The 27,538-nt window shown below is 40.9% G+C and overlaps 1 protein-coding gene across 3 annotated transcripts in view; it reads right to left on the bottom strand.

Annotated features, from left to right (window-relative positions):
- Positions 1-25,233, bottom strand: part of oclnb (occludin b) — a 33,328-nt gene extending 8,095 nt beyond the window's left edge. The window contains exons 1-4 of one of the 3 annotated variants that reach the window (XM_059644789.1): positions 25,161-25,233; positions 24,789-24,914; positions 18,983-19,670; positions 17,559-17,720 (exon numbers count right to left, since the gene is read on the bottom strand). In XM_059644789.1, coding sequence (XP_059500772.1) covers positions 17,559-17,720; positions 18,983-19,670; positions 24,789-24,847 — 909 coding nt within the window. In that variant the 5' untranslated portion in view covers positions 24,848-24,914; positions 25,161-25,233. The other 2 variants (XM_048527864.2, XM_048527863.2) reach the window with 2 other exon arrangements.
- Positions 25,234-27,538: the final 2,305 nt, after the last annotated feature.

Below are 27,538 nucleotides of genomic sequence, written 5' to 3'. Positions count from 1 at the left end.
TTGATATTTATAGAACATTTAAGTTCTTTTATATTTAGTATTTCCTTGATCACAACTTATTTTTGATAGATTCAATGGACATCCTAGTACTATAGTGGCCTGCCATTTGTGACTGCTCAGGTTAGAAAAAAAGCAAGTGATTATTTATTCTCACCTGTACTCAAACCACAATATTATTCATTGGGGCAGGAATTAAATATGCTTCCTTTTACAATGGTAGACACATCTTGTGTCTGCTCTGGAATGCAACTCATCCTTTTTATCCTCAACTTTTACAAAATTGTGCTCCATTGAATTGAAGAGCTGGGATAATTTAACAGATCTTTATGTACAAATAGACAGTCTCCAGGTTGCAAATGAATTTTGTTCTTAAGACCATTTGCAAGTTACTTGTATGTAAGTTGGAACATAATGCAGGACAATACAAAATACAAATAGGAAACAGAGTGTGTTGGGATCTTTAAAATTACACACCTGTATGGAATCATGTTTGTAAGTACAAGTGCCCATAAATCAGGGACCCCTGTATAAACATGCACCCACGCACATTTTCTTACACACTTCCTTAGAATCAGGGATGACCTGTTTCCATTCTGGTTCAATGGACCCAGAGATGGTCAAAAAGGGCAATGTACAGACTCTATCACATGTGGGGCTAGGTGATATTTGAAAGTTTGGGCAGACAGGTTAGTCAGAGGTTTATGCACTCCCTCCAAAGTCTGGGGTGTCCTCCTTCTGCACATTCCCAGTCTCTCAACCTGTTGTGTTCAGTTCTGGTCACCTCATTACAGGAAGGATGTGGAAGCTTTAGAGAGGGTGCAGAGGAGATTTTCCAGGATGCTGCCTGGAATGGAGGTCTAGTCTTATGAAGAAAGGTTGAGGGAGCTAGGGCTTTTCTCATTGCAGCAAAGAAGAATGAGAGGTGAGGATAGAGCTGTACAAGATGATGACAGACATGGATGGAGTGGATAGCCAGAGACTTTTTCCCAGGTGAAAATGACCACTACAAGTGGGCATAATTTTAAGATGATTGGAGGAAGGTATAGGGGAAATGTCAGAGGTAGGTTCTTGACACAGAAAGTAGTGGGTGTGTGGAATGCACTGCCAGTGGTGGTGGTGGTGGAGTCAGATACATTAGGGACATTTACGTGGCTCTTGAATAGGCACATGGATGCTAGTAAAAATGTAAGGTATGCAGGGTAGTTTGATCTTACAGTAGGATAATAGGTCGGCTCAACCTCGTGGGCCAAAGGGCCTGTACTGTACTGTTCTGTGTTCTATTTGGTATCTTCTTGGCTGAGCCTTATCCATTTTGGTCACAAACCAGTCTCCCATCAGTCAGTAGGTGTGCTCAATCTTTTTAAAGAAATGTTTTGAGTGACCAGAAAGTATTTCACAACAGAATAGCTCCTTTGGAAGTCTAGTTTCAGATATCCAATTTACAGGTCTTGGCTAGCAGAGCTGGTGTTGAGTGATTAATATCTCCATGGTGTGCAAGTTGTTCTGGGAGAAGTTGTTGCAACTGAACTGCCTTTGAGTGCTTTGAGGTATCTGTTACAGGAGTGTAAAGAAGTGAGGAAGTCACTACTGCCCACTGAACCATGATCTTATATGTCTAGTCATTAAATGCTGTTGTCTGCACTCAACAGTTGAGATGTCACACTGGATGAATTCCCTCATTTTTCCCTGCTTTGTCAAAAGGAAACACCCAAGCTATGGAATTTGGTCCACATTTTCCAACATATTGCTGATGAAGAATTGGTGTGGAAGCTGATTGAAAGGTGATCTTAGCTTTTCAGACAGGCTTTCTCCAAACTTTGAAGACAATGATTTGGAATTCAGTTTTTGAGTGCCCAGATGCACAAAGGGCATCTGCATACTGATGCTCTCCACCTGAATTTGGTGAGAGATTGGAGGCAAGATAACAATTATAGCAAGAAAATCAGAAAAGTTGATGGGTGCAATGACATCCCCTTGTCACCCCACCTTTCTCGGAGGTAAGATTTGTGGTGATCTATTAATGAGCATTACAGATTGGATAGCATGGTTGAGTGGCAGATAGTGACAAATTTGAGGAGGACACTCCAAAAGCCTTTACAGTTTAGAATTAACAGCTTTTGCGGTCAAAAAGATGGCATCTACAGCAGTTCCTTGCACTTTATTCTTGAATAATGAATAAAAATTGTTGACATGAGCAGCATTGATATATTTAACAGGGAACCAGGTAATTACATCAGTGAAAAATGAGCAATAGACACTATGTTGGTTGGAATTAGATGAAGGAGGATGGGCAGAGGGGAATTCCATATGGAACATCAGCACTGAGGCAGACCATCTAGGCTGAGTGTGATGGAAATCTAAAGTAACATAAGCAACTCAGAAATTTGACCTTTTTGGAGATGCACAAATGTGTACATGCGTACACAACTGAAGCAGTTGATGGGCTTCAGAACATTCTACAATCCTAATTTAAAGCCAATCAACAGTTGCGAATCCTCTGGATTCCTTTCTTTCAAAAGAATACACTATTAAATCACGTTGGAAGGCCAACTCCATTGTACAGAATACTAGAGGTTATACTTTAAGAAATAGGTGCAGAATTCGGCCATTTGGCCCAAGAAGTCTGCTCTGCCATTCATTCATGGCTGATATGTCTCAATTCCATTCTCCTGTCCTTTCCCTGTAATACCTGATCCCCTTACTAATCAAAAACCTAATTGAAGATACTCAATGACTTGGCCTCTACAGCCTTCTGCAACAAGGTGTTCCACAGTGTCACCACCATCTGGCTGATGAAATTCCTCTTCATCTCAGTTCTAAGGTGTTGTGCCTTTACTCTGAGTTTGTGCTATTGGGTCCTAGTCTCTCCCACTAATAGAAACGTCTTCTCCACATCCACACTATCCTAGCATCTTGGTATTCTGTACATTTCAATCAGATTCCTCCTTGTCCATCTAAAGTCCATTGAGTACAGACACACAGTCCTCAACCGTTCCTCATATGACAAGCTCTTTGCACCCAGGATCATTCTAACCTCTTCCGGACTTCGTCCAATGTCAGCACATCCTTCCTTAGATACGGGTTGAAAGATGTGGAGAAGTAATTCAGAACTAGTGGTTAGGTGACACCAAGCTCTTTTTCCACACCATCATGTCAGAGATTAGAATTTCAGTAATATGAACTGAAAGTACAATTGCTTCGGGGGGTGCCGTGTAAATGTAACAATTGTTTTCCGGTTGAGGGGCTGGGGGTGCACAGACAAGAATGGAGAGAAGGAATAAAGGGAATGCGAACTGCATTTTAATTCCTCCTTCCAATACTTTACAGTGCTTTGTAGCTTTTAATTCTGAAATCATTTTCTTTAAGGATTCATCCATAATTAAAGTTTCAACAGTACACAAACAACATGAAACTCGTACATCATATCCATGTGTTGTTGTAATCTACAGCACAAAATGTCTTATAAATTACAGGCCTTTTCTCTTTCAGGACTGCTAAGCTTGGTGTACTCACTACAAAAAGATACAGCGGCCACAGATAAAATGCAACAAGGGTCTACCAAACTAAATTAAAACTGAAAGAGCTGTAGATCAGAAACAAAGCCAGGAATTGCTGAAAGGGTTCTGAGGGAGGGTCACCGGACTGAAACATTGACTCTGGCTGCTCTTCACAGGTGCCACCAGATCTGCTAAGCTTTTCCAGCAACTTATGGTTCTTTTTCTGCCAAACTAATTTCTGGAATGGAAGAATTCTCTCTATCAGATAGACAGGGTTTTCATTCTCTGAAGCTTAAGAAAATGAGAAATGACTTCTTTTTATTCTTTCATGGGCTATGAGCATCAGGGGTTCCCTTAAAGGTGAATGGTTGCATAGCTGCTCCAAGGTTCTGCACACACCAGAATGATCGGTGTGCCAGTGTGTTGACTTCTGGTTTCGGAAAACGCTGCGTACACAGACCTTGGAGGTCCACGGACAGAAAAGGAAAAAATTAGAAGGAAAAATTTACTGGTATCACTGACAAAGCCAGCAGTTATTGACCATCTCCAATTGATTTGCTAGGTCATTTCAGAGGGTGGTTAAGACACTGCTATGGGATGGAGTCACAGTTAGACCAGACCAGGGGAGGAGAAAAGATCTCTCTCTCAAGGACATTACATACATAATGTTTTACAGGCAATGAAATGCTTTAAATATAGTTACCACAAATACTGGAAACACCAGAGTCAATTCACATACTGCAAGTGCCCCAAAGCACCAATAATGAACATATAATCTCTAGGAATGTATATTGAGAGATAAATATTGGAAAAGACACCAGGAATAAATTCAATTTAGACTGATTACAGAATACTACACCTGAAAATACAAACGTATAAAATAGGAGCAAAAGTTAGCCATCTTGCTGTTCAGGCCCGCTGCACCATTTAATAAAATTACGGCTCACCAGTGTTACGAATTCCACATTTCCATCTACCCACAATAGTCTTGGCAATGCTTGCTGAAGAAAAATCTTTAAAATATTTAATGATTCTGCTTCCACTACTTTCCATGCTAACAGCTCTGAAGTTATACAATCCTTAGAAACAAAAACTTCTCCTTATCGCTACCCTAACAAGCTGACCCCATAATTTTAAAACACAGCCCCAAGCACTGGACAGATCCACCACAGGAAATACTCTTTCACATGTCCACCTTGGTAAAACTACTCAGGATTTCATGTACTCCAAGTTTCTCCTTGCCCTTCTAAATTCCAGTGGAAACAAGCCTAGCCCATCCAATCTATCCACATTGACAACTAGAATAATATGGTTTATCTAGTTGTCAATCTGGTAAACCTCATTCTTGCTTAAATAAGGAGACCAAAAACACACAGTGTCCCAGATGTGGTCTCCATAATGCTCTGTATAACTGAAGCATGACCTCCTTATTTTTATATCCCATTCCTTTCATTATAAAGCAAATTTTGATATATATTCTTGATTACATGCTGTACCTGCAAACTAATGTTTTGTGATTCATGTATTAGAACACCTTGATCCCTCTGTACCTTACAGTTCTGCAGTTGTTTTCCATTTAAGTAATGTTCTACATTTTCATTCTTTCTTCCAAGGTGAACAACTTCACATTTTACTAATTATGCTCCTTCTGCCAGAATCTTGCCCAGTTACTCAATCTATATTCATCTGCACACTCCTACTCTTCTTCACAACATATTTATCCATCCACCGTGATGTCATCTGTGACCTTAGCTACAATGTTTTTCACTCTCCTTGTCTAAGTCATTGATATAAATAGTAAAAGGTGGGGGACTCAGCACAGGCCCCTGTAGAACTCTACTTGACACATGCTGCCAATCAGACAAAGACCCATCGATGCATACTGTATTCTGTCAGCTTACCAATCCTCTATCCGTATGAACATGAGAACCTCTCCACTGTGAGCTTTTATTTACTACATTAAACTCTGATGTGACACCTTAGAAGATTCTGGAAATTCAAGTCCATTACACCTAGATGCTCTCCTCTATCTACAGCATGTCTCATTCCTCCGAAGAATATAATAAATTGGTTGAACTTCTATGGATCTAAGTTTCTTGACTGAGGATCAGATTTAGTATTGTAAAATATCCATACAAGTATACATACACAAATTCCCTGAACCAAACCATAAGACTATAACATACAGGAGAAGAATTAAGCCATTTGGTCCATCGAGTCTTCTCCACCATTTGATCACAGCTGATATGTTTCTCAAACCTATTTTCCTGCATTATCTCCATGACCCTTGATCCCCTTGCTCATCCAGAATTGCTCTCTGTCTTAAAGACACTCAATGACTTCACCACCACAGCCTTCTGCAGCAATGAGTTCCACAGATTCACCACCCTCTAAGTGAAGAAACTCATCCTCATCTCAGTTCTAAGCGTCATTCCTTTCTCTCTGAGGATGTGCACTCAGTTCCTAGTCTCTCTTACTATGGAAAGATCATCTTTCACTGCACCGAGGCCTCTCAGTATTCTGTAAGTTTTAATGATATCCCTCCTCATATTTCTAAACTCCGCAAACCAACCCAGAATCCTCAGCCACTCTTCATACAACAAGCCTGTTATTCCCAAGATCATTCTTGTAAACCTCCTCTGGACTCCCTCAAAGGCCAGCACATCCTCTCTTAGATATGGGGCCCAAACTGTTCAGAATATTCCAAATGTGAACTGACCAGAGACTTATACAACCTTGGGAGTATATCCCTGCTGTTGTAACCTAGCCCTCTCTAAACAAATGTTAACGTTACATTTGCCTTCCTAACTGCCAATGCAACCTGCATATTAACATTAAGAGAATCCTAAACTAGACTCCCAAATCCCTTTATACTTCAGATTTCCAAAGTCTTTTCCCTTAGAAAATAGTCTACAGCTCTGTTCTTCCTACCAAAATGCATTACCTTCCACTTTCCCAGATTGTATTCCATCTGCCACTTCTTTGCCCACTCTCCCAGTCTATCCATGTCCTTCAGTAGCACCCCACTTCCTCAATACTACCTGTCCCTCCACCTATCTTTGTGTCATCTGCAAACTTAGTAATAATGCCCTCAGATAACAAAGTGTGAAGCTGGATGAACACAGCAGGCCAAGCAGCATCTCAGGAGCACAAAAGCTGACGTTTCAGGCCTAGACCCTTCATCAGAGAGGGGGATGGGGAGAGGGAACTGGAATAAATAGGGAGAGAGGGGGAGGCGGACCAAAGATGGAGAGAAAAGAAGATAGGTGGAGAGGAAAGTATGGGTGCGGAGGTAGGGAGGGGATAGGTCAGTCCAGGGAGGACAGACAGGTCAAGGAGGCGGGATGAGGTTAGTAGGTAGGAAATGGAGGTGCAGCTCGAGATGGGAGGAGGGGATAGATGAGAGGAAGAACAGATTAAGGAGGCAGGGACAAGCTGGGCTTCCACTTCAAGCCCACCTCCATTTCCTACCTACAAACCTCATCCCGCCTCCTTGACCTGTCTGTTCTCCCTGGACTGACCTATCCCCTCCCTACCTCCCCACCCAAACTCTCCTCTCCACCCATCTTCTTTTCTCTCCATCTTCAGTCCACTTCCCCATCTCTCCCTATTTATTTCAGAGCCCTCTCCCCATCCTCCTCTCTGATGAAGGGTCTAGGCCCGAAACGTCAGCTTTTGTGCTCCCGAGATGCTGCTGGGCCTGCTGTGTTCATCCAGCTTCACACTGTTATCTTGGATTCTCCACCATCTGCAGTTCCCATTATCTCTAATAATGCCCTCAGTTCTTCATCCAGATTGTAAGTGCATAACATGGCTAGTATATTCCCAACACTGATCCCTGCAGAATTCCACTAATCACTGGTTGCTATCCTGAAAACAACCCCTTTATCCCTATTCTTTACCTTCTGGCAGTCAGCCAATTCTCTATCCAGTACGTTGCCCCTCACACCATAAGCATCTTATTTAGCAGCCTCTTGTGAGACATCTTTTCAAAAACCTTCTGGAAATCCAAATAGATCACATCCACTGGCTCTCCTTTATTTAACTTGCTTGCTACCTCCTCAAAGAACTCTAACAGTTTTGTCAGGCATGAGCTCCCCTTGAAGAGGCTGTGCTGATTCCACCCTATTTTACCAAGTACTCTGCAATCTCATCCTTAAGAATGAACTCTTAAAAACTTACAACGACTGAGGTCAGGCTAACTGGCCTGTAATTTCCCATCTCTGTCTCCCTCCCTTCATAAACAGGGGTGTTACATTAGCCAATGCAACAGCAGTTTTACCTTCCCATCACAAGGGAATTTCTGATAGCTCCACGATAAAATTGATTCAACAAGAGAATCAATTTTTTGGAAAACTAAAACAAACATTTAAAATGGCATAAAGCGTGCAACAGACCGAAAAAAATAACAGCATAGATACTTTGATACAAAATACCTTGCAAGAACTGTGACAAACACTACATTGGACAAACTGGCAGAAAGCTAGCCACCAGGATACATGAACATCAACTAGCCACAAAACGACATGACCCACTATCACTCGTATCCTTACATACAGATGAGGAAGGACACCACTTTGATTGGGACAACACATCCATCCTAGGACAAGCCAAACAGAGACATGCACGAGAATTCCTAGAAGCATGGCATTCCAACTGGAACTCCATCAACAAACACATTGATTTGGAACCAATCTACCATCCCCTGAGAAAAAGAACTGGAAATGACATCACCAACCCAAGGAAACCTAACCAGATAAATAGAAAGCGGGACATAACACCAGCGCTTCGTCAGAGGCTCACTGATGATGTTACCTAGAATGGTGACGAAACGTCTGAAAACTAACCTTCCAGCTCAGCGAGCAAACTCACATCCAGATACTTTGATTACGATCAGGTCCGATCCAACTGATGGCAATCCCATCATAGATTTTTGTCTGCCAGTGATCTTTACGTTCAAACTGATTTGTTTCAAAGTGATTTGTTCTGTATACCTCAATTATTATAAAATGTTTAAGGCTTCCAAAGCCACTTTGATCATGACAAAGACTAGTCAAACTGCTAAAGGGTGGGTGGGGGACTGGATGTCAAGCGAGTGGGTGAAAGGGCAGGCAGGGTCAGAAGTCAGGGACGTAATCAAAATCAAGTGTGAGGCCAGTGCGCGCGATCACAGGGTCAGTGAGTGATTGGGCAGGGGAGCACGTTATACTGTCAGGACTGAAGAGTGGCTTTTTATCCCTCTATCTTTTCTTAGCTACCTACTAAGGTAAGTCAGTCAGAATCCTTTGAAATCTCTAACTCAAACCCTGGGATGGAGACAAGTTATAAAAGGTGTCCGTACACTGGGCAACTGCAAGTTTCAATTTCCCAGGCAATTACAATTACTAGCCAGAGGGTCAGGATTTACAGTAGGTTCCTAACGGACATCATTCTGGGTAAGTCCAGCCTCGAATGATCTGGTGAGATCCAGGCTCAGCAGGCCTGACAGCATCTGTGAAGAAATACATCATAGTTAACATTTCAGGTCCAGTGACCCTTCCTCAGAACTGAAGGAAAGGTCACCCGACCCAAAACATTAACTCTGATATTTTCTTCATAGATGCTGCCAGGCCTGCTGAGCTTTTCCAGCAACTTCTGTTTTTGTTCCTGGTTTAAAACATCCGCAGCTCTTTCAGTTTTTGTTACACGTCTATGTTGCTTTTGTTAAAACACTGTTTTGAAACTTGAAATATTAACTCCACCTCCCAAGCTGCTACATACCAAGCATTTTCCAATTTTCATTACATTTTATTTAAACACATTCAGATTTAACAACCTTCCAAATTCTTGCAAACACAATTGAGTAGAAATAAGTAGCACACAGCAATTTTTTAAACCGCACAGATGGGGGTCACTAGCAATTACAAATTGCTTTTCAACATGCTGGTTTTAAACATTAAGACACCCAGCTATAGCCCACAAAACCAGTTTCTCTAGTTTTCCTTCCAAGTGTTTGAAATGCCACCAGAAACTATTTCAGGACTGTTTTCAAACTGCATTTGGGCAGAGAATTTAAAATGGCTTCAAATCAGCAAGAATTCCTACCTTCCTTTGTTGGGGGGGGGGGGGGGGAACAATCTTCTGGTTGCCATGATCGAATAGTAATTGAAATGTTCTATTCAATCAAGCATTTGAAGTGCATCTTCTATATGCACTGTCACAGCATACTCACTGAGACACACTTGAAATTGGGCAATACAATAAAACTTTAGACAAATTTATAATTATATATTTTATTCCTCCAAGTACTTCTCTCAAACTCTGCAGTAAGGAACAGAGGAGAAGCGGGAAAGTTAATTAGGCCTTTTTTTTTGCATAAAATCAACAAAACACGTTCAGTTCCAACTCGGGGACTAACACCCTTTGTCTGAGTTCAGTTAACAAGTTCTGCAAATTTCCCAACTATCAGGTTTGTAACAATTACTGTTTTAAACTATTTATGATTTTAAATAAAGTTAGTTGGAAATTGACCAAAATCTAAGTCAAAATACCATCACAGATAAATGAATGAACCGAAGTGAGAAAAGACATTAGTCATATACAGAAGAGAAGAATTACAGGAATGAATATAAGGGGCAAAGATTTTGCGCTAAGTTTCTGTCTTAGCAAGAGTGACCAGACAATGACCATCTCCAACAAGAGACAATCCAAGCACCAACACTTGACAGTCAATGGCATTACCATTACAGAATCAACATCCTGGGAGTTACCATCAGCCAGAAGCTGCAATGGACCAGCCACAGAAATATTGTGGCTAGAAGAGCAGGTCAGAAACTAGGAGTCCTGTAGTGAGTAACTCAACTCTTGATCTCTGCAAAGCCTGTCCATATACGACATTCAAATCAGGAATGAGATGTAATACTCCCTATTTGCCTGGATGAGTGCAGTTTCAACAATGCTCAAAACACTTGACACCATTCAAGACAAAACAAACCACTTAATTGGAATCACATCCAAAAACATTCACTCCATCCATCACCAATGCACAGAGGCAGTGAGTGCCACGTACAAGATGCAATGCAGAAATTCACCAAAGATCCCTAGACAGTACCTTGCCAAATGAACGACCACTTCTATCTAGAAGGACAAGGGGAACAGATACGTAGGAACATCAACATCTGCAAGTTCCCGTCCAAGCCATTCCTTGACTTGAAAACATTTGGTCTTCCTTCACGATCACTGAATCAAAACCCTCAATCTCTCTCTATCGGTATTGTGGGTCTACCTATAGCACAAAGGCTGCAGCAGGTCAAGGTGGCAGCTGAACACCACCTTCTCAACGACAATGAGGGATGGGTAATAAAGGCTGATCTTGCCAAAGGCAACCATTCCTCCTGAATAGTTCTTTTTAAAAAACAGGACTATTTGCCATCTGAAGGAGGGAGGCGGAATCAGGTGACATGACAAATGTACATTCCTGACAAAAATTCAACAAGCAAGTTTTATTCTGCTCAGTGTTTGATCAGAATATATTATGCCTCGCTCCATCTGGACAGGCAGTCTGATAACAGAGGTAAGTGTGCACTTCTGGGAGGTGATTCAGCTGGTGCATCAACAGCAGACAGATAATCAACTTACTCTATTCATTCGGTTAAAGGTACCAAAGGACAATACACAAATCAGTAAACGAAGAGAAGACGAAACTTCAGGTACAAAGTATACGTCACGTGTACTAGAAATACAGATTGCAGGATACATGCAAGATCAGTCCCATGAACGTAAGCCAGAGAAGGGGTCGGCAGCGCAAATGCAAGATTGACTACATTAAATAGTGGGACAAGAAAATATATTAAACTGCACACACAGAAGATAGCAGAGATAATGGGAACTGCGGATGCTGGAGAATCCACAATAACGAAAAATGTAGAGCTGGATAAACACAGCAGGCCAAGCGGCATCTTAGGAACACAAACGCTGACATTTTGGGCTGAAACATCAGCTTTTGTGCTCCTAAGATGCCGCTTGGCCAGCTGTGTTCATCCAGCTCCACACTTTTTGTTACCTCACCGAAGATAGCATCTGGTTTTTAAAACAACAGACAGAGAGAGAAGTGGGCAGAAACCAGAATAACAAGATTCAAATGGGGCAGATTGGGGAGGAATAATGATGGAGTTAGGATTGCAACAATATCTAGGAAATTGGCTGAATCTTTGATTTTCCATGAATGTTATTTTTACATCAAACAGACAATCTTTTTAATGCTGAAATTTGGCCTGCATGAGGTGACTAGCCATTTTGTTCCTTTTTTCCTCTTACAACTTCATTTCAACTATATTCACAAGTCTTGTTGAGAACTAAAATAACACTGAATGTGGGAAGTGAAAGAAACGTGAACAGATATTCCAACAATTTGAGTTAATACAGGTAGTTTAAAAATTTTCATTTAGAATGTACTATAGATGACCTTAGATTTCCACAAGCATGTGAATGCAACAGAAGAAGTTCCATACCTAATATGGGCATTAGTCACATTACGCTAAGAAAACTTTTAAATATTCCTCATCTATTGCAGACCTTCTTGTCAACAGGGTAGTCTTCAAACCTGAAGCATATATTGAGATTGGTTGAGGAAAATGACAATGATAAATCTGACATTTTACAATTCAATAACTCTTTCAAACACTATGCTAGACTAAAAAGCCCTGAAGCATGCATGGATACAGAAAAAAAAAATCCAAACTAAAGGAAGAAACATTAGGAGTTGCAACTAAAGCTTGGTAAAAGGAATAATTTTCAAGGAGAATGTTAAAGGCCAAGTCACAAAATGATTATGAAGGATATTCAGAGGTTAAGGCATTGATTGCTGAAGGCATGACAGCCAAGAATGAGGCATATGAAACAGAGAATGCCTATTTCCCCAGAGATTTAGATGGAGACTTAGATGGCTACACTGCTTGAAGGAGGTGGTGTAACTACAGATTGTCTGCATAAGACAGGAGAATTTTAAACTTCAGGCAATGATGGGATGTGGACAAACAAGCACTATAGTGATGGGCACTCGAGATTAGTATTATGAGGAGATCAGAACTTTGGGTGAGCTCAAGTTTATGGAGGGTGCAGGAAGAGATTCTGGCCTCAACAGCATTGAAGCAGTCGAGACTGCAGTTAACAAAATAATGATTTGGGGCTACACCAGTAAGTGAGCTGAAGCAGAAGCAGAAGTTGAAACAACAATGTTTGAGGAAGTGGGCTTATTTTGTGATGGAGAGAGTATACAGGTCAGAGGTTCAACTGAGTATTGGCAATACCATAGTTTTTGACCCAAATCATTGTTTAAAAAGTCTGAAAAATACAATTGACATATAACTCAATTGTATAACAACTTTTACCAAAAGGTGAATTTATGATGAATTGGACTAATTCATTAATTTGATGTCAACAACTACTGTTTTATGGATTGAAAGAAGTCAAAAGCATTTGTTCTGTCTATGTAATTTACTATCACTTAGCATATGAACACAGCCAAGTAGAGATGGGTGTTAACTGGTAAATTATAATTCATTTCAACCTGTTCCTTCAACCTTTCCAAATGTAATGTATTGTCAGACTTAAAAAGGCAGGTAAAACAAATACCAAAGCAAAAGACTTGTAAATTAAACTTTGTATCAAGAAGTTATACAAGGACTTTAATTTCCTATGCATAGGATTCCTTTGAGGTATAAGGGAAGACCATGCAAATAAACACTGGTGTCAGGTTACAGATTCATCCTCCGAAACTTACTCTCAGACACACCCAGAAACTAGCTCCCTGAAACCAGTTCAGGCAGTATTGCACAAAAAGTTATTTCATCCAGGAACAGATGTCTATATTTCAACATTGCCACATTAGCTAAATACATCAAAAATAGCATCCACTATTCATGTGCCAAGTACTCCCACGAAACAATTCTAGAATCAAAATATTTTGGACCATTTTGATAAAGGAATGTAACACTTCAGCAGCAATATGCAGCCCTCCATTTCCTCCAAAAGCTTTGAAAAAAGAAGTCAATACATTTAATCAAACAATATCCTATTCCACTGATCCTCTCCTAGATCAACTGTTGGACCAAGCATGACCTATTCTGGACAGAAACCATGACGGCGTACGTCTCCAATTGGGACTTGCTCCCTCCCTCACTCTGACAGTTACCTTCTCTGTGAAGAGACCACTGTCTTGGGGAGGAAAGGAAAATGCTGCATGAAGTTTGATTCTCCAGCATAAAATGATGAGTGAAAATTTATTTGCATTCTGCATGGATTCTCTCCCTCTCCAACAGAAACCAGAGGCTCTGGGCCTTTATCTTCATTATTTTTTTCCCTTTATGCCATAAGGTCTGCTGTCCCAAACTCAAATATTCAGAAAAACCCCACTAAATGTTTTTTTGTCGAATTACTATTTTAGTTTCCATGATTTTTCCCCAATACTGTAACCCGAAATGCAGCATAGAGAACTTTCAAACATTCTGCTATCTTTTAAGTAGATTCACTCTGCATTCCCTTTGCCCAACTGGTTACATGCTTCAACATGAAATGATGTATTCTCTGTATCATATCTTTCAAGAAGGTCATTTTTAAAAAAATCATTTTTCAGGGGCACAAAAGCCAAACTGTTTCAGTCTTCCCTCAAATAAAACAAAGAGTTGCGAAAGCTGAAGATGTGAAATGACAGCATCTGTGGACAAGTTCTGAAGGAGGGTCACTAGACTTTAAACATTAGCTCGATTTGTCTTTCGACAGATGCTGCCAGACCCGCTGAGTTTCGCCTGCAATTTCTGCTTTTGTTTCAGTTATCCCTCAATTCAGTTCACTGATTTGAAGGACCACATGCATGACTTTTATCTGTATTTCTTCATTGTATATGATCTGATCAGAACCAATTACATCCAAAGAATTCTAACAGGCATTTACCAAACATCTACGGAAATCTAAAATGCCAGTTGCATTTTCTTCTCCCTAACAGAGTGCCAGACTTCAACCATACCATTCTGTAATTTCTCCGGGTGAGCACGACAATAGGATTTCCAGGGAGTCGGGACCTTTAAGAATGTTGGAGATATGAATACAGAAGTCATCGCAACCCACCTCCCATTTATTGGGGTAAGGACTGAGATGATTTACACTGGCAGCAAATCCAAACAGCAACTATTTCAACTTTGTGCTTTCAACAAACCCACTGGATGTTAAAAGGCTGTAAACTACAGCATGGGAGTCACAAATTGACAGATCAGACGAATGCTCTTGAAGTTCTCCCTCTCAGTCTGAAAAAGTCATGTTATACTTGAAACGTTACTTCTTTCAGCACATCTGACAGCATCTGTGGCAAGTGAATTTCCCCAACATTTTCTGTTTTTATTTCAAATGCTCTTTAATGCTGGGCTAGAGCTGAAATGTTTTCAATTGCAATGCTGAAACGAACATTATGCATTCCAGGCACTTTTACCAAGGTGGCTTACTGATTCAGGAATTTTCCAAACTCTTGCCACCCACCTCAGTGAAAGAGGTCAAACTATCACAAAGGCACAAAGTCAAGGTTAATTTTAGATGGTTACTATGGCATGGCATTTATGTATACTGTACAAATTTCAATTTAAACTGGTGCATGCTAATGAACCAATACAGTAACCATAGAAACATTCAATGCAACCATAGAAAGTCTTAAAGATCTTCGAGATAAGCCTTTGAAAATAACTAGTCATAGTGCACCATGATTGATATCCCTAACTGTTACAAGTCAACAACATTGCTGTGCATCTAGAGTTACATGTAGGCCAGACCGGATAAGGATGGCAGTTCAACTCGTAATTCCAGATTTTTATTAAATTAATTTTCTACCATCTGCCAAGATGGAATTCAAACCCCATTACCCAGAATATTACCTAGGTCTTCGGATTTCAGTCTAGTGACAATATTACTAGGCCATATAGCATCATAGAACATTAAGCACATCTACAAAAGAAAAAAAACACAAACATTTCTGCTGAATATTAAGGATGCAGAAATGAGTCAAATTTTTGGAATGTTCGCAATAATGTCAATACAGAGGTTTTGATTGTTTTGGAATTGTACCATGGATGTTTGTTGAAAAAACATGGAATTTTTCACCTCCGTGTCAATGCCATTGGAAGCATAAAGACCCTTTCACAGGGAGAGTTAACAAGATAAATACCCAACAGCTGTTAAGACGTGCATTTGGAATTCAAGTTTGCTCTGACTGCTACCAGGCTCATTTCTCAGTTGCTCCTATCTGACCAGCAATGCTATGGGTTACAGCCATAGAAGACTTGCTTCTCTCCTTTACTTTTTATTCCTGTTGAATTCTGGGAAGGTCCTCGAGTGTCAGAGTCATGATGATGACTTTGTCAAAGTCAATGTTTCTTGGTGAATTCACTTTCAAATTACATGTACAAACAGAAAACTGCACAAAGCATCACTGTCACCTACATTCACGTCCAGCATGAGCTACTCAAAAAATTGATTTCGGGCTTCTTGCTCTCACCTTAAAAATCAATTGCCGGCCTAAGCCCATGCCATCTCAGTAAGGTCCTCCATCTGTGTCCTAGCAAAGCAACCACTCTTCTAATAACAAAAATATAAAGTACTGGAAAACCTCAGTAGGTCTGTGAGCATCTCTGGGGAGAACCCAAAGAGGAGTAATTGGACTCAAATAATTAACTCTTTCTCTTCCCAGATGCTGCCAGACCTAGTGAGATGTTACAAAATTTTCTGTGTTTATTTCTGATCTCCAGCATCTATGGTACTTGGCTTTTCTCATTCCTCTAACATTTTCCTACTTTCTTCTTGCCCCACCACTGGTAACTATGTTCCTCTTCTCTGCAAACACCAACATCTTGGATCATACCACCCTTATACCATCTTTTCCATCCCACAGTTTTCCTGTCTGTGCAGTGTTCAATAGACATTAATGTATATCTCCCAATACAAAGTGACACTGCATACCACATTTTCCTTTTGCAGATCACTAACAAATTAAAAGAATAGCTACTTACTTGTGTTTCTAAAAAAAAATTAATCACTTGATTATAACAAGGCATTACACAACATCATAAGGGAACTAAAGAAAAGAAAAAGACAATTACCTGTTCTACATATATTTGATAGACATAATATTATGGTATATACGTTCCCAAAAGAAAACTGTGAAATATAATTTTACAAGGAAACAATTACTTTTTTAAAAAAACTGTTGGGAGTGCAATTTCTCAATGCAGAGCAAGACAGGTTTTCTGAATTCCTTTATCCATAACTCTATGTAAAAGAAAACTTATTGCAGGAGGCAATAGCCTCGTGGTATTAGCACTGGGCTGTTAATCCAGTGACACAGGTAACGTCTTGGGGACTTGGGCTCCAAAGCCACCACAGCAGATGGAGGAGGGTGAATTCAAAAAAGAAATCTGGAATTAAGAGTCTAACGATGACCATGTTGATTGTTAGGAAAAATCAAACTAGTTCAGGGAAAGAAACTACCATCCTTACCTGGTCTGGCCTACATGTAACTCCAGACCCACAGCAAATGTAGTTGAATGGGCAATAAATAGATACTGTCTGCAGCACCCATATCCCGTGAACAAATAAAAAAAGTCTAACCTGTTTATAGCTGGGATGACAGCAGTGGATGGACTAATGACTGTTATGAGTATTCTACATATTTTCTTTAAAAATAAAAAGTTCTTACAGGAAAATTTCTTTAGATCATTTAAAAAATTTAACACATTTGCAATTATTGGCACTAAAAAAAGTGAACTTCTGTTACACCAGAAGATAAACTATGTATCTCTTTTTTTGTGGCACAGAAAATCAAAATATTATTGGAAATCCTAAAATATGATATGAAATTGTGGGAAACATTCAAGTCAGTGAGTAACTCTGGAGACAGAGCAGATGGAACTGTTAAAACAATTCTGGTAAAATGTCAATGATCCGAACACTACGTGTTTCAGTCTCCAAAGCTGCTGCCTGATCTGCTGAGTATTTCCAATGTTTTACATCTGTAATGTCTGACTAAATGCAAGAGAGACTTACCCACTCTTCAACATTAGGAGGTGCCTCATCGTTCATACGTTCCTTATTCCACAGGACGTTTTCTTTACCATATCTGGTGATCTTGCTTCGTGTTTTATAGGCAAAGAAGATGATTAGTCCTAATGCTATAATAATCAGGAATCCCATCACAATTGCAAGGGCCTAGCAAGAAATCAAAAAGTAGTTAATGATGACCAGTTCTGCATCAGTAAAATTTTAATTGTTCTTTATTCATTCACAGGATTTGAGTGTCACTGGCCAGGCCAGACATTTATTGAATTCAATTCCACCAACTGCAATAGCAGGATTTTAACCTGGGGCTCTGGATTAACAGTCTAGCAATAATACCACTAGGCCATGACCATTCCTTTGAGCTGACACTGCCGTGGTGTTAAAGAAAAATGGAAAAACAAGTCTATGTATTAACAACTTCAGTACTTTAGGGAGGTTAACATCTGAGAAATGTAGGTCACATTTTTTTTTAAAATCAAACATTTTAATTATTTGCTGCAGAAATGTGGTTTGACCACCAGTGTAAAATATTCTACATAATTTCAGATGAAAATATTGTTTAAGAAATCACTGCCTTGTTTTGAAAAGAACTCTGATCAAAACTGCCAAATAATGCTAAGCACACACAGCATAAGCATTTGCATTATTGATACATATTGAAGAGCTTTCAAATTGATTGGCAAGAGTTCAACTGGAAATGGCTGTCTATTTTGTACAGATTATTTTGGCCGCAAATTAACCTTTAATTCAAAATTTTCCAAAATACACATTGCCAATTTTTATTTTTGTTGCTCAGTTTAATATCTAACATGTGTAGGTGCTCATGACACTACAAACCACCAAAGTCAAATCAGGCGCAGCTGAGTGAATCGTTTTCAAAGAAGTTCATTTTCTATACGTGCAACAGTATCCTTCTAACCCAGAATGTTTAAAAGGAATGGATGTATATAATTTTCATATTCTGTCAACTTTGCATTATTTACAATAGAGCTCAGAGTTTACATTATTTCACATTAATCATGCCGAGGCCTGTACTTTTGTAGAGGTGACAAAATTTAATTCTAATATTGTTTTAAAGTCAACAGACACACCATTGTATCACAACTGATTGTAAACTCCACACACTGCAGCAGCAATTTGTTTACTTGTTTAGAGAACCATATGTCACAAATTAATATTGTTCCTAACAGTTTTGGCACAAGAACTGTTTATCTTAAGTGCTCTAAATGAAGGGATCCTTTCCCAACTTCCTAGATTACTTCACCAAGTGTAAAGAATAATCCTATGTATTTAGACTCCAAGGTATTTCAATTCACACCCAATGCCAAGTATGAAATACACCTTAAATATATAAAACAAATTTACTTGAGCACATTTACTAATCATATATGAAGGACATGTAAAATACTTGCCTCTTGTGGTTCTACCACACAGTAGTGATAGAGGTATTGATTTGTGAAGACACCAGTGGTGGATGGGATGTAGAACTGGTTGCAGAGAGTCAGTAACTGATTGTAGAATACTGATCCAGCAGCCTGCGCTGTTGGATTTACTCCCATGATGTAGACTATCGTAGCCACAAACATTATAAAGCCAATGACTGCACACAAGATCATCAGAATTAAATAGAACTTCCTAGTTCTTGAAAGACCGGCCCTAGAAACGAGGATAATAAAGACAACCAAAAGTGCTATAAAACTGACAGCAGCTAGTGCGATCATGAAGCCTTTGGCAGCTCGTGGATCAGTGTAGCCACCTCCATATCCATACGCTCCAACTCCAGCACCATACCCATAGCCTGTACCAGATCCATAGCCTGTACCAACACCCCCATATCCTCCATAGCCTCCATATCCCATGCCATTTCCTACTCCCATCCCTCCTCCATAATAGTCCATGTCCCAGGGTAAAGTTGATGCCACACATGCAAAGATTCCGATGCTCATCACAATGATAATGATGGCTAAAATTTTGATAATTCCTGGAGGGGAAGTCCATTTGTAGAAGTGTTGTGTTTCATCTGGATAATAGGAGCCAGCTGGCTGGGACCGTATCTCACCATCATATAGATCCTTGCTGGGTGCATAGACTGAACCATGGCTGTAACGTAATTGGAAGAAGAATTAATATAATGCAGTCAAAACATACTCATAACAAAATGGGCACTAATTCTATACAAGTGTTTATTTCAGCACAGTATAACCCTTTTTTTAAGTATTCAAAGATCTGGCAATGGATCAGTCAATCAGGAAGTTCAATATTTAAAAGTGGAACTCTGAAGTCTGTACAGCTGCTGTTCATCATGCAGTAAAGGTAAAATCGCCACAGTTTATCTGCCCCACTTCTGCAGTTATGTTTATAACTCTGTCCTTGGAGAGGGAACACTCAGTGTCCAAAGTTCTTGACTCCTTTATAGAGAGGTGGGCACTGTAGGGGATTTAGTGCTTTATTACCCCCTCAAACTCCATTTTGATTCAGCCCCTTGCCCCTCTCTCTGTACCTCTCCCATACTTTTGATGGCGTGCACTGCCTTTAAACAGGCTTTGCATGTAAATATTAAATGTAAATATTAAATTGGCTACCAGATGCTTTTACTGGTCGTGTACAAGACAAAATGTGCCCAGAAACCATAACCACTCTCCCCTACATCAAAGACATTTTGGAAATGACTGCCAGACGACACGAACCTCTTGGCATCAGGGTAACCCACAAACCTACCAACACACAAACAGCAGCTAATGAACTTAAAAGACCCTATACAGACAACAAGCAAAACGAATGTCATCTACAAAATACCTTGCAAGAACTGTGACAAACAGGCAGAAAGCTAGCCACCAGGATACACGAACATCAACTAGCCACAAAACGACATGATCCACTATCACTAGTACCCTTACATACAGAGGAGGAATGACACCACTTTGTTTGGGACAACACATCCATCCTAGGACAAGCCAAACAGAGACATGCACGAGAATTCCTAGAAGCATGGCATTCCAACCGGAACTCCATCAACAAACACATTGATTTGGAGCGCATCTACCATCCTCTGAGAAAAAGAACAGGAAATGACATCACCAACCCAAGGAAACCTGAACAGAAATAGAAAGCGGGACATAACACCAGTGCTTCACCGATGATGTTACCTAGAATGGCGACGAAACCTCTGAAAACGAATCTTCCAGCTCAGCGAGCAAACTCACATCCAGTGTTTAGTAACACAGAGAATCACAGAATCTGTGTAGTTGAGATAGAGACCTATCGGCGTTTTGAGTTTGCAACAATTTTCCAAGGAGCATTCCACTCTATACCCACATTTACCATGGTTAACCCACCCAGCCTGCACACCAAAGGGCAATTTAGCATAGCCAATACACCTAACCCATACATCTTTGGACTACAGGAGGAAACCCATACATACATAGGGAGAACAGAGGAGAGGTGGCTTGATAGAGGCGGACAAAATGATCAGCGTTATAGATACAGTAGACAACCAGAGGCTTTTTCCTAGGGTGGAGGTAGCTTTTACAAGGGGACATAGATGTAAAGAGAAAGGAGATAGATATTGGGGAGACGTCAGAGGTAGGTTGTTTACTCAGAGTGGCAGAGGCATGGAATGTATTGCCGGAGAGGATAGTGGAGTCAGCCTCATTAGGGGCATTTAAGCAGCTATTAGATAGGCATATGGATGCTAGTATAAGGTAGGGGTGGAGATTAGATAGACCTTAAGTTTCAGTTAAAATTCAGCACAACATCGTGGGCTGAAGGGCCTGTACTGCGCTGTACTGTTCTACATTCCACACTCCACACAGACTGGAATCAAAGCTGGGTCCTGGTGCTGTGAGGCAGCAGTGTTAACCATTGCGGTTTCAGTAGTGTAAAAAAAATGGTGATTTTGGTTGTGGAAAGATTGCTCAGTTGCAAGTGATAATACTTAAGTAAAAAATGAACGCAAAAAAAGAAAAACTGCCATAGTCCAAGCAATCCATAGAGCTACTCTGGAAAGAGAAAGAGAGAAGAGAGATGATTGGTGGAGGTTTAACAAGAAGGTCACCATACCTCAGGTGAGGGGCAAGCTTGAGAAAGGACCTTCTTGGTAACCTCAGTCAGAGCAGGAATTGAACCTGTGATGTTGCCACCATTGCATGTTGTAAACCAGCCAATTGAGCAAACTGACCCCTGTTGTCATCATGAGGGCATTTGTACAAAGACCAAAAAAAATTGAGAAATTTTAACCACCTGAAAAGTGGACTACAGCTATATTTGTGTTAAATCATATCAAAACCTAATCAAATTGTGGATTTAGAATAATGTACACTACAGAAGTACAGCTCTTATCTGGCCCATAGATATGCTCTGTGGACATAACCCAGGAAAGTAATGGGTTCATTTACTGGTCTGTGGTGAATTAGTTGGCTCCACCAACAAATACACCAGGTGTGGTCTCAGAGCTCTGATGTGGCAGAAATCCACGTGCTCCCATTCACGCTGCATTTGCATGACTGATCTATATTGAACAGCTTTCAATTGATTAGCAAGAGTTCAACTGGAAATGGTTATCTATTTTGTGTAAAATGTTCCAGCTGTGAATTTACATTTAATTCAAAATTTTTAAAAATACACATGGCCAATTTACTTTCTGTTGTTGCTCAGCTTAATATCTAACATGTGATGGTTCTCAGACCACCAAAAAAACAATCAGGTGGAGCTAAATGAATTGTTTTCAAAGACCTTTATTTTCTATGCATCCAACAGTATGCTTTCTAATCCAAAGGAATGGGTGCACATAATTTTAATATTCTGTGAGCTTTGCACTATGATGCAGAACAACCAGAGTTGCAATTATCATAGATAATAAATGTGAGGCTGGATGAACACAGCAGGCTAAGCAGCATCTCAGGGGCACAAAAGCTGGCGTTTCGGGCCTAGACCCTTCATCAGAGAGGGGGATGGGGGGAAAGGAACTGGAATAAATAGGGAGAGAGGGGGAGGCGGACCGAAGATGGAGAGTAAAGAAGATAGGTGGAGAGAGTATAGGTGGGGAGGTAGGGAGGGGATAGGTCAGTCCAGGGAAGACGAACAGGTCAAGGAGGTGGGATGAGGTTAGTAGGTAGCTGGGGGTGCGGCTTGGGGTGGGAGGAAGGGATGGGTGAGAGGAAGAACCGGTTAGGGAGGCAGAGACAGGTTGGACTGGTTTTGGGATGCAGTGGGTGGAGGGGAAGAGCTGGGCTGGTTGTGTGGTGCAGTGGGGGGAGGGGACGAACTGGGCTGGTTTAGGGATGCAGTAGGGGAAGGGGAGATTTTGAAACTGGTGAAGTCCACATTGATACCATTGGGCTGCAGGGTTCCCAGGCGGAATATGAGTTGCTGTTACTGCAACCTTCGGGTGGCATCATTGAGGCAGTGCAGGAGGCCCATGATGGACATGTCATCTAGAGAATGGGAGGGGGATTGGAAATGGTTTGCGACTGGGAGGTGCAGTTGTTTGTTGCGAACTGAGCGGAGGTGTTCTGCAAAGCGGTCCCCAAGCCTCCGCTTGGTTTCCCCAATGTAGAGGAAGCCGCACCGGGTACAGTGGATGCAGTATACCACATTGGCAGATGTGCAGGTGAACCTCTGCTTAATGTGGAATGTCATCTTGGGGCCTGGGATAGGGGTGAGGGAGGTGGTGTGGGGACAAGTGTAGCATTTCCTGCGGTTGCAGTTTTTCATATATATATTTCATCATATCGGTATATATTATATATATTATAAACATATATATATATAACACATTAAATTCAAAACAAAAAGACAGTTCCACACCATCCATAACAAAAATATATAATGTATGCACATAGATTAAAGTGAAATCCTTTTACCATCCCTATTTTAATTTCAGTGATGTCCAAGTAGACCAACATACTGCATTGTGTGGCATTGAACAATTCAGATCAGCATCCTCCCAATTTTGATCCCTACTCTACGCAGTTTGTCAGTCAGCTACAAATGTTCCATTTACAATGACATCATCTGGGGCAGTAGACCAGACCTTACAGAGCGCAGCAAGATTCTAGCATTAGATCAGAGGTTTATTTTGAACTTTATAATTAACCTGTTCAGTGATGTGATGTGATTACACACCTTTGCAGCAGGTGGGACTTGAACTCGGGTCTCCTGCGCCCTTATCAGAGGATTAACAGCGATTACAGAACAGTACAGCACGTGAACAGGCCCTTCAACCCACCATGTGCCAACTATGATTCCATTCTAAACTAATCCCATCAGCTTGTACATGGCCTGTACCTCTCCATTTCCTGCCTGTTCATGTATGTGTCTAAATACCTCATAACTGTTGATATTATCTCTGCTTCTACTACCTCCCAAGGCTGTTCCATGTATCTACCATTCTCTGAGTAAAACAAAACCTGCCTCACACATCTCCTTCCAACTCCTTCTCCCCTCACCTTAAAGCAATGCCCCCGAAAATTTGACATTCTCATCCTGGGACAGAGGTACTGACTATAAATACTATCCATGGCTCTCAGTTTTATACACTTCTACCAGGTCAAGAGGATTATTATTAGTTACAGGTACAACATTTGTTTAATATTATTACCACACAGAATATGGTGGAACTACTTTGTTGCTTTTGGTTGTATTCAATATTGAGAATGCTGAAATGCCCCTATTAGTTAAATTTCTGTGATAATAGCAACGTACTGAAACGAATTAATTGCTGGTGGAATTAAAGTTCACCCCATCTTGCTTTTCACTGTTAAAAAAAACTCCAACCTTTCCTTGTGGTTTAGTCGATTATTGTAACGACAAACCATTTCTGAGATAGTGAATAACTAAGCAACACTTACCAGGAAAATCCCAGATTGCACTGAGTGTGGATTCTAACAAATTGGGAAGTGTTCCCGACTGAGGAGAGGGTTGGGATCAGTCACCGTACACAGACAACAGGTAGAAACAGGAGGTAATGGTGGACACCGTCTTCACCTCTTCACACAAAATTGAGCCAAGTGAAAACTGCAGCTGAGATCAGTGGGAGCTCACCCCAGCACATTCAGGAGAATGAGGAAAGGGAAGGCAACTTGAAACATTTCATTCACAAGTCTGATTTATCCTACCTTAAGGTAGAACCGAAGTTGATCTTAATAATTATAAATTACACGGAAGATAAAGAAATTCTCACAAAGAAAAGCCGAGTTGTGTGACTGGAGAGATACTCACTTGTATTCGCTACCAGGGTGGTAAGGAGGTGGGCTGTCGTACATTCGCCCCGACGACATGTTGACGCTATTAGGTTTAAATCCTCTGTAATCACTTATCTTTTCCAAACTCAAATCCCGCTCAAACCTTAACAAACACCAGACATACAACATCAGAATCAAATGATCGAAGCTCCCTAATTTACACAGACAGAAATTTCCAAATCAAGAATTACTGATAACTGACGTTTGTCTTTAAAAGTTGAATATAAAACCACTGATAGGCTGGAAATAGGCAATATTAAAGCATCGAGATATCAATCCTATCTCTCCTCAAAGTCTGTGTTTCGGCAAAAGTTGGGTGGAATAGTTGCTGCTCACTGTGAAACCTGACCTGCCGTGAGAGTGAGAGCAAACGTCCCCGCCAAACCCTCCCGACAATAGGCTGCACAGCCGCCAGCACCTCCCTGGAGGGGGGCGGGAAGGTGAAGTAACAGGCAGACCTCACCCTCCTTCACCTCACTACACACCAACATAAACAACAATGCAATCCTGTTGAGAGCTTCGTCTGATTCGAAACTCGCAGCTTTATCAAAACAAAATTCAGTTGTCAGTAATTGTGAACTTGGAAATTGAGGTTAGGCTTTTTTTTGGTATGTGTGTAAATTGGGGAGGCTTCGTTGATTTGCTATTTGATCAGATATCAAAAACAGAATCAATTTGTCGCATATTCTTTGTAAGTTACCTAACAGCCACGTTCACACTTATGCCGGTTTGACGTATTTTTGGTCATTCAATTGCCGTACAACGCATAGAAAACATTCAGTCTTGTTATTTAAACTGGTGTTTCCATCATCTTATTTTGTTACTTCCCCTTCAGTGGCATTTATTTCGCAAGTTTGAAGTTGCTGCAGTACAGGTGATGCGATGAGAAGGTATTTTCCCCACAACAGACAGACAGAGTGTAATGCCAATGACTCAATGGTTTGGTGAAGTATTTGTCAACAGAAACTAAGCGGCCTGGAAATCCACGTGATGAGTGCACGCCCTACCCTAATGATCAATGTCTGTTGTAGACAATCACGGTCCCCCATTCTAAAGAACAGTTGTTGCTGGACCAACTAACTCCATCTTGCAAAGGCTATGCATGCAAATACATCCACCTGTTCAAGATAAGAATCTATCGTAGTGTCAACAAGGATATTATATGGGATTGCTCAGGTCAAAAGGCAAATATTCATATGACTGCATTCAGGGCAAGGATGGCCAAATAAAGTCAGTGAATTAGATCAAATCTGAGTCTTATTAAAATTGCACTATTGCTCTACATTATGGAGTGGGGAAATTGTCTAGAGTGTTGTCACACCACTCAGACTATATTAGATTAGATTCCCTACAGTGTGGAAACAGGCCCTTTGGCCCAACAAGTCCACACCGCCCCGAAAGCATCCCACTCAAACCCATCCCACTATAACCCACACACTCCTGAACACTACGGGCAATTTAGTATGGCCGATCCACCTAATCTGCACATCTTTGGACAGTGGGAGGAAACCGGAGCACCCGGAGGAAACCCACGCAGACGTGGGGAGAATGTGCAACCTCCACACAGACAGTCGCCCAAGGCTGGAATTGAACTTGGATCCCTGGTGCTGTGAGGCTGCAGTGCTAACTACTGAGCCACCGTGCCACAATTATTCAAAATTGGTCAGTCATTAGGGTCAGGAGGGTGTGACTCCCACTGAGGCATGTATGAAGACCCTGGGGGTTGCACTTGAGGAGCCTTGGCCCCTTGCAATACAAGGTTCTCGGAAGCTCTGTTGACAAGAGTACGGATGCCAGGAAGCTGAGAAAACTGACTGCGGCAGATGAATTATGAGGTGTGACCTCATAGATGCTTATAAAATCATGAGCGGCATGGATAGGGGGAATAGTCAATGTCTGGTTGTGCAGTTTTAATCTCCGAGTCTGAGGAAGGACATTCTTGCTATTGAGGGAATCTAGTGAAGGTTCACCAAATTGGTTCATGTGATGGCAAGACTGAGGAAGGACTGGATTAACTGGGCTTGTACTTGTTGGAATTTAGAAGAATGAGGGATGATCTCATAGAAACATTAAAATCTTGATGGGACTGGACAGGCTAACTGTGAGAATAATGTTCCCAATGTTAGGGAAGTCCAGAATGAGGGGTCACAGCCGAAGAATAAGGGCAAGCCATTCAGGCCTGAGATAAGGAAGAATTTCTTCACTCAGAGAGGTGTGAACCTGTGGAATTCTCTCCCACAGGATGTTGATGGAGCCAGCTCATTACTTATATTCAAGAGGGAGCTGGACATGGCCCTTGCAGTAAAGGGATCAAGAAATGTGGGGAGAAGGTGGGAATGGAATACTAAGATTGCATGACCAGCCACAATCATATTGAATGATAGTGCTGACTCGAAAGGCTAATTGGCCTAATCCCGCACCTAATTTCTATATTTCTATGTCTTTTTCCCAGGGTAGTGGATCCAAAACTAGGGGGCATAGGTTTAAAGTGGGAGAAGAAGGATATAAAAGGGACCTAAGGGGCAACTTTTTTCATGCAGAGAGTGGTGCTTGTCTGAAATGAATTGCCGGAGGAAGTGGTGGAGGCTGGTACAATTACAACATTTGAAAGGCCTGCCAATAGATAGATGAATAGGAAAGGTGTGGAGGGATTTGGGCCAGGTGCTTGCAAATGAAACTAGATTAATTTAGGCTATCTGGCCAGCATGGATGAGTTAATGGAAGTGT

Source organism: Stegostoma tigrinum, chromosome 3, assembly GCF_030684315.1.
Source record: "Stegostoma tigrinum isolate sSteTig4 chromosome 3, sSteTig4.hap1, whole genome shotgun sequence".
Taxonomy (NCBI): Eukaryota; Metazoa; Chordata; class Chondrichthyes; order Orectolobiformes; family Stegostomatidae; genus Stegostoma; species Stegostoma tigrinum.
The sequence above is the reverse complement of the archived record's forward strand: the minus strand, read 5'-3'. Positions and strand labels throughout refer to the sequence as shown.